Below are 11104 nucleotides of genomic sequence, written 5' to 3' on the forward strand. Positions count from 1 at the left end.
AATTTCACTGAAGTGTGAGTTTACCCAATTTACACGTCATCTCATGGCGTGGATATTTCCAATAACAATAGTTTTCCAATTTCTAAGTGGCAACTGCAATTTGCTAGTTATTTCAAAAGCACTAAATTTGTTCAAATTTATACCTAGAATAGTAAGAGTGAGTTTCACGTGGTAAAGAGTGATAAATATAAATAAATATTCATGGATTGGCTAGTCAGGCATTATGAATTTATGACATGATTCGTCACCAATGATGAAAAAACATATCTCACTTGTGTATGACCAGTGACCACTACCATTTAAAACTAGTTGCCAACCGAATTTAACCTCCCACTTCATTTTGCCGCCAACAAACATGCCTTCCCCATCTCCACCACTCACCGCCCGCCACCTGTCCCTTCTCGAAACACTATTGCGTTGACTCTCTTTCCATAATCCAAACCATTGAATTTCTCTTGGTGAACTCTTCCTTCTTCTTTTTTATTTATTCTTATTAGTTTATACATTTCCAGTTCAATTCAAACGCCGCATTCCTTTACTATAACAAGTCACAACTATAAATACTTTCCCTGAATATAATTCAACCGAAAAAAGAAAACATTTTTCATAAAAATGGGTGAAGAAATTGAATTTCCCCAATACTTCCTCTGCCCAATCTCACTCCAAATCATGAGAGATCCCGTCACCACCGTCACCGGCATCACCTACGACCGCGACAGCATCGAGCAATGGCTCGCCACCGCCGCCGTCTGCCCCGTCACCAAGCAGCCGCTGCCGCCGACCTCCGATCTCACCCCCAATCACATGCTCCGACGCCTCATCCAAGCCTGGTGCACCGCTAACGCCGTCGATCGCATCCCCACCCCCAAATCCCCTCTCCAAAAATCAATCGTCCTCAAACTAATCCGCGAGCTCAATCGGAGATCAGACGCCGATCGCTCGACGCAGATGAACGCTCTCACCGTAATCGACAAGCTCGCGGCGGAGAACGACGGCGTTAATCGCCATATCATGGCGGAGGCCGGCGTGCCTAATGCGATGCTCTCGTTTATCTTGAAATCCTTCAAAATCGGCGAGATTTTGGGGGTTGAGGAGGCGCTGAGAGTTCTCAAGCTGACGTGGACGCCGGAAGCTGAGATCGGCTTCGTCGGAGAGAATTCCGATGTAATCGAATCGATCATGTGGATTTTGAAGATCGAAATTGAGGATTCAGCGAAATTGAATGCGCTAATAGCCTTGAAGAATCTGATAGAAATTGAAACCTCAACCCTAATTGAGAAGCTAAATCTCGAATTCTTCGAGAAAATGGTGAGGATGATGAAGGAGAAGAAATTCGCGCAATCGGCGATTCAGGTTCTGATAGAGACGTGCTCGTGGGGGCGGAATCGGGCGATGATCGTGGCGGCGGGGGCGGTGGCGGAGCTGATCGAGATGGAGCTGAGAAGCAATCAGGAGAATAAGAGGGCGACGGAGGTGGTGTTCGGGCTGCTGGCGCAGCTGTGCTCGTGCGCGGAGGGGCGGCAGGAGCTGCTGAAGCACGCGGCGGGGATGGCGGTGGTGGCGAAGAGGCTGCTGAGGAACTCGGCGGCGACGGACGACCGCGCGCTGTGCGTGATGGAGTCGGTGGCGCGGTTCGCGGCGACGAAGGAGGTGGTGGCGGAGATGCTGAGGGTGGGGGCGGTGGCGAAGCTGTGTATGGTGATGCAGGCGGATTGCGCCGATTACTTGAAGAGGAAAGCGAGGGAGATTTTGAGGCTGCATTCCGGTGATTGGAGCAATTCGCCTTGTATACAAGTTTATCTTCTAACTAGAAACCCTAGATAGCATGTGGATGTTTTTGTGCTAGATCGTCTGACGGGTCAAGATCCGGATTCGGGTTGTGTTTCGTATATCGACGATGTTATACATACCATTGGAGATGAGCTTGGGTCCGAATGTAGACGGGATCTTAACTCGTCAGATAATCTAGCTGTGTAATTTTGTATTTCATTTTTATATAAATTAATTTGACTACAAAAAATATGTATATATCTTTGAGCTTTTCTTTTTACATGAGATTATGTTGCAATTTTGTGTTATTGGATCGTTTTGCACTTGCGTTTTTGTTGTTCCATTCATATATTTTGATGAAGATGAAATTAAGTATGGGATCATATTAAGGTTATTTTGCCTTTTTGTTAATTGAAAAGTTATTACTGTTTGCATGATGACAAAAACTTAAACGAATCATTATTCGATAATGCTATATATGTGTACGAAAGTACTGTTAATATATTAAGGAATGAGAATGATTGCCATCAAAAAAGTGTTAATCAGTTAAGGTATATATGGGAATAATTGCATGCCATGATGCCATCCAAATTGGGAATGATCCTTAATGGCATTTACATGATAATTTCTCATAATAATACTATAATCTTAAAAGGTTAAAGGCTTAAATTATACTCCATACTACTACCATTGATAATATGAATCGAAGTCTGAATTGTGCAATTTGTACCATGTATAAATTGATTTATGTATGTTTTCTATCACAAAAAGATGGTGTGTATATTTATTCTCGACAACATATTGTACTTGTGTAATCAACAACTTCTTTTCGTTCATCATGTTGATATATCGTACCACGCATATATATGTTTTGTATATTGAATATTAGCTAATGCTTACTGTGTTTTCACTTATTTCCGTATGTAATGTGTTTTCTTAAGGATATTGGGTTTCAATTTATGCCAAATTAGATTTAAATAAAGAAACGCAAAACAATATCATGCTTATGACAATTTTAGGTCATTGTGGTTTATTTTTAGGTCATTCTTACAAAGAATGACCTAAAATTATCATGACATTAAACTCAAATCTTATAATATGACCTAAAATTGCTTAATTATAATATTCTGTGTTTTTGGTTAATTATTGACCATTAAATTATCCAATCTTAAGGTCAAGATTTGGGCTGTATTTCTAAATTTAAATCCATTCTATCATCTTCCTATTATGTACTTAGTACAATTTATGTAAATGTATCTTTATTCTTAATTTAATTACTACAAGACTAAGCAGTCAAATCTTTTTAATCTTTCTTCTTGAAATAATTAATAATTTAAGAGCGGGTAGCCGCAATAACAATCGGTCTAACATCTCATGGATATATAACAAGTACTCCTATTTTTATCACTTTTTTGACCGTTGAATTGACTTTCAAAGTTACATCATACGGAGTACTAGAAACTTGGTCACATTAATTGAATAAATGAAATAATTAGTGGTAGCTGCATTAATTTATTTAGAGCTGTTACACGTACTTAGAGTTGCTTATACATTTTCTCAATAAGTTTAACTAGAATATGTTATCTTTAACTTCCCCTAATAAAAAATCTGATAATGTTTATAGGAAGCTTTTATTAGTCTTAATATAGAAAAGCAAACAAAATTGAAGACGACTGGGTACAATATGCGTTTATAGAATTATAGTAAATCTGTTTTTTTATATATACTAGTATCACGTCTATGCACAGATTAATAGAATTTTAAAATAATTAATTTTTAATTTTAAATTAATTAAATAAAATTAGAATCAATATTAACAATGAATAATATGAGTAACAATTTTTTGTTGGCAATTGAAACTAAAAAATAATAAAAAATAATATTAGAACTATCCAACATGAACTGAAATTCTCATGGACCCTCCTCCTATCACTAATTGGTTTTAGGATGGAACCCATGGATTTCTATCAATTTTTAGTTATATGAAAATAAAAAAATCTATACAAATCAACATTGAAGCATAATAAATTTGAAACAAATCACATAATAATATAATGTTTAAACATCAAATCACGAAGTAGTAAGATAAAAATCTATCACAATAAAAAATTAAACACAATGAATAATTACTCATCATTTTTTAAACTTCTTTATACACTACATTAACTTTAAAATTAGTTAATTATAATTTCAAAATAAATTTTTTAACATGGATCAACTATAAAGTAACATAGATGGACTAAAAATCTAACCATTACCATTGAAAAAGATTATACTATTAAAAATAAAAAGAAAAAAATGGTGGTATGACTCAACTTATTTTAACACAAGTGATACCCGCAAGTGTACGGGGCTAGTGTAGCAATTAGCAAGCAAGAGTATCGTATCCCACAGAGACTAATTTGTATCAACTTAACTACCACGAACAAATATTGACTACTATCTAGAGAATCGGGAAAGGTTTGGTTTTGTTCTAACACTACGGAAAGCATATAATGAACGAATAGATAAATAAAAGCAAGTAAACACGGAGTGAAAAGATATATGGAGAAAATTGTAGAACTCAAGGATCCGATGCACAACTCCAAGCTCTTATCCAATCAAATTGTCTTACCTTTTGGTGTCTCTAGAATTACTAAGTCGACCACAATTATAGATTAAACCCCCTCCCGAGGTGAGAAACCTGTAGATTAGGTGCTAGGATTGAAGTCCCCTTCTAATCCTAAAACCCCTAACTCCCAAAGCTCGATTAGGTCAAAGACCTCACTCAAAACCTCAACTCTCCCGAGTTTTATTGCATTAAGGTGTGAATTATTCTTATTTCCAGATTAATTATTTCATCTCCCGATTAATCTAATTAATCCTACACAATCAAATGGTGATCAAGCAATTGAAAGGAATAAACCCAAGAATAATCAAATAACTACAAGAGCAAGGCAAGAACAAAATTAATTGGATAAAAACTATGAAATTAGTGCATCTTCACCAAGAATTCTACAAAAAGGTGTTTAGCTACTCATGTTCTTCACAAAAACCATGTTTAAAACACAAGATTCAATGAAATACATGGAGAAAAGATTAAGATACTCCTGTGAGAATGAATCTATGGAATTGCAACTTCAATCTTCCGATTGGAAGTCTTCAATCTTCAATTCTCTCTCTCAAAGGTGTTCTTGGGGGTGTGTGTGAGTGTTGGAGGCGGTAGATGTTGAATGGATGTGAACCCTAGGCGTTTTCCCTTTAATCTTCCATAAAAAATCGCGTTTTTGCCAAAAGAATACGCCAAAATAGCGTACCCGGCCGGGTGGAATTATAAAGAGCAAAATTCACCCGGCCGGGTGGTCATTTTCGACCCCTTTCTGGCCATTTCCCGCAGAATTACAGTACCCGGCCGGGTGAATTTACAGTGTAATAATTCACCCGGCCGGGTGTAAGTTTCTGGATAGCGCAGTGTTCTTGTAACGGCCATAACTTCTTCTACCGAACTCCGATTGAGGCGTGCAAGATACCCACGCGAAGCTCTTTCGAAGACGAAGAGATTGATATGCATTATGGGCTGATTGGACTTCAAAATCTCCAGTAAATATTGTCTCAAAGTAAGGCTGCTGCACATCCACATATTTTGTACCTTTTTCTACACATTCTTAACAAAATGGTCAACATACCAACATAATAGAGAAGTAGATATAAACATGTCCAATAATAGACAAAATATGATCAAATTCATACATAACCACCCTCTAAAACCATGTAAAATCCAAGTATGTCATGGTAACGTCAATCTAAAAAAGAAAACATAGTAATGGATAAAAATGGACGGAAAGAAACAAAAAATATAACTAAAAAGAAAAAAAAATACCAATAAGTCATATACTCCCTTAGCATTATATATTTATTAGAATTAATTTTTAAATTTTATATTAATTGTATTTACATCCCTTAGTATAAAATGATTATTCAAAACCTCCCAAAATTCTCCCTTTAAATATTGTATAAATTAGATCGAGGGGACTAGATAAAATGATCTCTAAACTTTGCTAATCTTTGCATTTTGTACTTTTTAAACTTTTTGAATGAAAATGCCCTTCAAAGTCATGAAAGTCGACACATGCATCCTTTTTTAAAATTATTATCCTTTTATGTTTGTTGTAGAGGGACAATCTGACTAGAGTAAAGTGAATATTTATTCTATAAATTAAATACTCCTTTCTCTGTTGCACAGTAATAGAAGCATTTAATATAATTAGTTAAAGTGAAGAAAAAGTAAAATTAAAGAAAGAATATTGTAGATAAATCTCTTCTCTACATTATTCTCTTTTACTTTACTCTCTCTCTACTTTACATATTTAAGTATCATTTTTACAAAACAAATGCAGAAAATGAAGTGTCTCTATTACTATGGAACGGAGTGAGTATATTATTACCAAATTAGTATAAACGAATTGATATTTTATTTGATTCAAAATTATGATAAGTCACAATATGGTTGAATAATAGTGTCACTTTTTTCATATTGTTGTATATAAGGATATACTAAAATGTCTCGTGCTGCCATGTGACACGAAACATGCAATATTGTAAACACTAAAATGCAATATACCTTTGTAGAAGTTATAAATTGATTTCGGCAGATTGCATTTTTTATTGTTGATTTTTACATTTTAGATATAAACTGTTTAATTTGCATTTTATATATAGACGGATTGCATTTATATAATTTATTTTGTATTATAGACAATTTATGTTAAAATGCAAAACTTAAAAATTGAATGTAGATCAATATTATATATATTGAACTCGAGTTATTATAAGATTACAACAAACCTCCATGCATTCAAATTGTTGGAATATGATCATTGCAAATTCGAAAATACATTTACATTATACTACTAACTACCTCCTACCTCCGTTCCCTAAATATTGACACACCTTGATTCGGAACGGGTTTTAAAAAATGTAATGGAAAGTGAAGTGTGTCAAACTTTAAGGGACAAACCGAAATGGTAAACTGTGTCAAACTTTCAGGGACGGAGGTAGTATGATTCGTTAAAACAAATTCAAATTTAGATAGTTATGTAAAATTAATTAAGATGATATGTAACATTAAAGATTCGAAAAATCTGCAATATGATAACAAAAAATCAACTTCATTATATTATATGGAGTACAATAAACCTACAAAAAATCAACTTCATTATATTATATACAATAAACCTATAGTATTATAATAATGAATGAACATAATTGTAGATTATTCCATATACTATCAATAAAGTGAGAAACTAGTTTACTCTTTAATTTACTGCATTCTAGATATTCCACGTGACAAATTTACCCTATGATATGATATAATCGGTTAATCATGATGAGTCTAAAAGTTACAATTAAACTTAGTTTTGATATAATATACGTTTAGAAAAAGAGTAGAATACTTAATTGGAATAGGAAACGAAACTCACGCCACCACGTAAAACACATTTAAGTTTCATTTTCACTTTTTGTTTTATGTTATCAGTGAGATAAACAAGTGGATGCGTTTGGTCATATTTCCACCTTAGAATCAACTCTAAAATTTGACGAGAAATCATTCTTCTATTGTTTCAGAAATATTTAATTTACTAACTAATTCATAGAAATATTATATCTCAAACTATGCATTGTTTACTAAATATAATCGTAAGAATTGTCTAAATAAAAATATAAAAATTAAGTCTGCTGAATTTGGTTAAGGTATAAATTATTAAACTAATAAAGACATTATTAATTAATGGGATACGAGAACAGTTTGACTCAATGTGATTGTCTTATTCCAACCATTATTAACATGGGCAACATCTAGTTGGAGACATTTAATCATGTTTATAAAACTTGGACTATTTGATCTTGACCTATTCCTGACATTAATTTCGTTGATGAAAAAGAATATCAAAATAAATCACAACTCACAAGATTGAATCGTGCAATCGTGAAGATAATTCTACACTATTAATGCTATTCCTCATATCAATAAGTTATTGGTATGAAGATAGATGCAATAATAATTGGACGATTTTGTCGAGCCATAAATTTGATTGAAATGACCAATTCAAAGTATTTTAATATATTCCTCCCAAAAGCATGGATTTGGTGGTCAGAGTTGTCTCACTAGCATAGCTTTCAATGATTTTCGAATTTTAATACTTTTTAAGTTTTGGGGCTAAACGGAGCAAGGTACGTCTCAATCCACTTTTTCCCATTTTTTTCTACAAAAGCATTCAAAACAAAAACAAAAGGCAATTGAATTATAAAATTATATCGTAGAGATACAAACAAACTTATATCTAAAATAATTTCATAAAAAGTAGTAGACGAAAACCAGGAAAATAGAAAAATAATAAAATAAAGTAGAAACACACATTCTGATCATTCCAAAATTATTACGTACTTTTTGCCCCATCATTCTTTTAAAACACTAACTCGTATCAATATATTTGCATTTTGTATGATAATCAGATATTCAGATTTAATAACTAGTATTATACTGTTGGATTAATTGCATATAAACACTATAAAGTTTAATTAATTTCTAATTAATTTGTTTCATATTTTTTGAAAGTTACTAATAAACGATACAGTTTTAAAAATTATTATTTATCTTATTTAACCAAATTTATTTTGTTTTATTTGTTATAATTTTTATTAGACTCAAAATATCGTTCAGCTGCACCGTCGTCACATTTATACTTTTACGTCAATATTCATTGACATCACCAATATTGTAGTACAAGTTTGTGCACTAATTTAGTACTCCCATCATATTATATATACTTCGTGACTTGAGGTAATTAGCCATATAGTGTTTCTATTTCATAATTGGAATATTTGACCGTTATTATTTGTTTATCATATATTCTTCACACTTAATTTTAATAATTATACTTTCATCATTTGCAATATCCATGTAAGTAGGATAGACACAAAAATGTAGCCATGCACCTAAATCTCAAGCGTTTCATTTCTGAAATTTACTCTATGATGTTTGTTGATTTTTTTTTTCTCATTTTCTTTTGTGTTGGTGCAGGCATTTTTTTTATTTTTTATTTTTATTTGAGGCAAGCTTGTTGTTTGGTGTTAGAAGTTGCATTTCTCCTCACTGATTATTCCTGAATGAATTTCTCCAAATTAATGCTGTAGCCGATGCTCATTAGCAAAATCTTATATAGAATGTTAATTTGTATTTCTAAGTACATCCACACTTTAGAAAAGGTCTTCTATCTTGGTATAACAACTAAAATTAAGGGGATGCAAGCGAAAGTGTATTAGAAAAATAAAAGATTAAGGCGTAATGGACAAGTGTCTTCAACTAATTATAATTAAGAACACTTTTTTGCGCCGCCAATTTTGCCATTTTCATTTTTTTTCCCAACACAAGTAATTGCGTCTTTAATTTTGTGTTATAAGATAAATTTTAAATTTTGTTGTGTGATGGCATACAATTTCTTAAATATTAAACATGATGATATCTTTATATGCCCATTCCCAAATAATAGTTCTCCAACCTATATACTAGTAATCGATATTTTAAAGCAAAGAAAATATCTAAATTCTCAAATAATAGTTCTCCATGACTCCACCCAACCTAGCTATATAAATCGATATTTAATTTTCAAGCAAAGAAAATATCTAAACGTCTTCTTCTGAAGGAATAAGGACCTAAAGTAGTGTATCCAATTTGAGTCTGTTTGACACACATATATTTTTAATCCGAGTATTTGTTGCTATTGAGAATAGAGTTGTTATCAATATCGAACCAATTTTAAAGACTGAACTAGAGACCAAATTAGGATCATTAGATCTAGTTTTTTGATGAGATGCGTTGTTGTGTATATTTATTTCGGTCTTCATTACAAGCTCATTTTACTTCATTGTATTAGGTTTATTACTTCATGTATGTACTACCTTGAAACTACAGTGTATTTTTACTTACTTCTAGTAGGTTTTGAAACGATTCAACACATGTTCCATTCGAATTCATTGACCTGGATTTTTACTTTATTCACTTTCAAAAATACAATTTATTCCAGTAGGTTTATCACTTCATTCATAAACATTATAACTTCATTGGACAAGGTTTTTACTTCATTCCAGTAGGACTTAAATGTTTTTACATATACTTCATTTAAATAGTTTATTACATCATTCCATGTGCTTATTACACCATTCAATTAGGCTATCATTCCATTTTGTTGTCAGCACCGTGGCGGCGGTGATAGACATTGTAGAGAGAAAGAACTGTACGCGACGGCGAAACCACTTTTACGTACTGTTATGAAGTAATAATCCTATTAGAATGAAATAAAAACCTACTGGAATGAAGTAATATATTCTGGATTGAAGTTAAATCCTCCTAATATGTTAGTATGACTTATTTGCTTTAGGTTAAAGTAAAATATGCTCGTGATGAATGCGAAAATAATTTATATTATCGGTGCATCTCATCCGTAAAAAACTAGCTAGATCTAAAAACTCTAATTTGATATAGTTCTGCGGTTCGGCAATAAGGAGTGGATTTGCATATAATGAGACTCGATTGAGATATATTTGTTGCATTTATAAATCAATGGGTACAAAATAATGACTTCTTTCAAATATTGTGATAATTTTGATATTCGATCTTCCAACTTTGGGAGTTTATTTGAATCTAATTTTCAATAAAAATCTAAAATATGATAATAGTTCTATACGGGCAAGTTGCTACTTCCATAGCGTCGTTGAAATATTTATTACCCTATTAAAAGTCCAACCTAGTTGTTAGCACTTTATTTTTATGATGTAAAACTTGAATAGATTGATGGGCCCTTGCCCAACTATACGTGGTTTCATTATTGCATCCACTATAGGGGCGGCCCCGCGGCGATCTAGCGGGGGTGGCGTCCGCCCCGGGGGCGGACGAATTGGCTGGGGCGGACGGAAGTTCGCCGGCTTTGCGGCGAGGACGGGGAGATGGAGAGAGAAGCGCGGCTACACCGCCGCGGCGGTCGCCGCCTTTTGCACTTTTTTTTTTTTTTTTTTTTTAAATTCGAATTTAATATTAAATTTTTTGGCTTATTTAAATACCCCAATTTGTTTTCCACTCCACGCCCATTTTCACTCCACCCCCAATTTCACAACCCTAGATTTTACCAAATGCACGGGAGAGACGAAGATTCACCCGGCACGGAAGAATCGGGATACGGATACTATCCTTCTTCCCAGCCATCTCAGCTGTGGGTATCGAGTCCCACCCCCCGGGGATCGAGTCCCAGTCCCCCTCCATTCCAGTCGTGGTCACCGACATCCCCGTCGTGGCAACAAA

General features: G+C 33.6%; 1 protein-coding gene across 1 annotated transcript; it reads left to right on the forward strand.

Annotated features, from left to right (window-relative positions):
• Window positions 1-605: 605 nt before the first annotated feature.
• Window positions 606-2022, forward strand: LOC125216759 (E3 ubiquitin-protein ligase PUB24-like). Its single transcript, XM_048118524.1, has one exon. The coding sequence runs from the start codon at window positions 613-615 to the stop codon at window positions 1822-1824; it is 1212 nt and encodes a 403-aa protein (XP_047974481.1). The 5' UTR covers window positions 606-612; the 3' UTR covers window positions 1825-2022.
• Window positions 2023-11104: the final 9082 nt, after the last annotated feature.

Source organism: Salvia hispanica, chromosome 3, assembly GCF_023119035.1.
Source record: "Salvia hispanica cultivar TCC Black 2014 chromosome 3, UniMelb_Shisp_WGS_1.0, whole genome shotgun sequence".
In the NCBI taxonomy this organism is placed as follows: Eukaryota; Viridiplantae; Streptophyta; class Magnoliopsida; order Lamiales; family Lamiaceae; genus Salvia; species Salvia hispanica.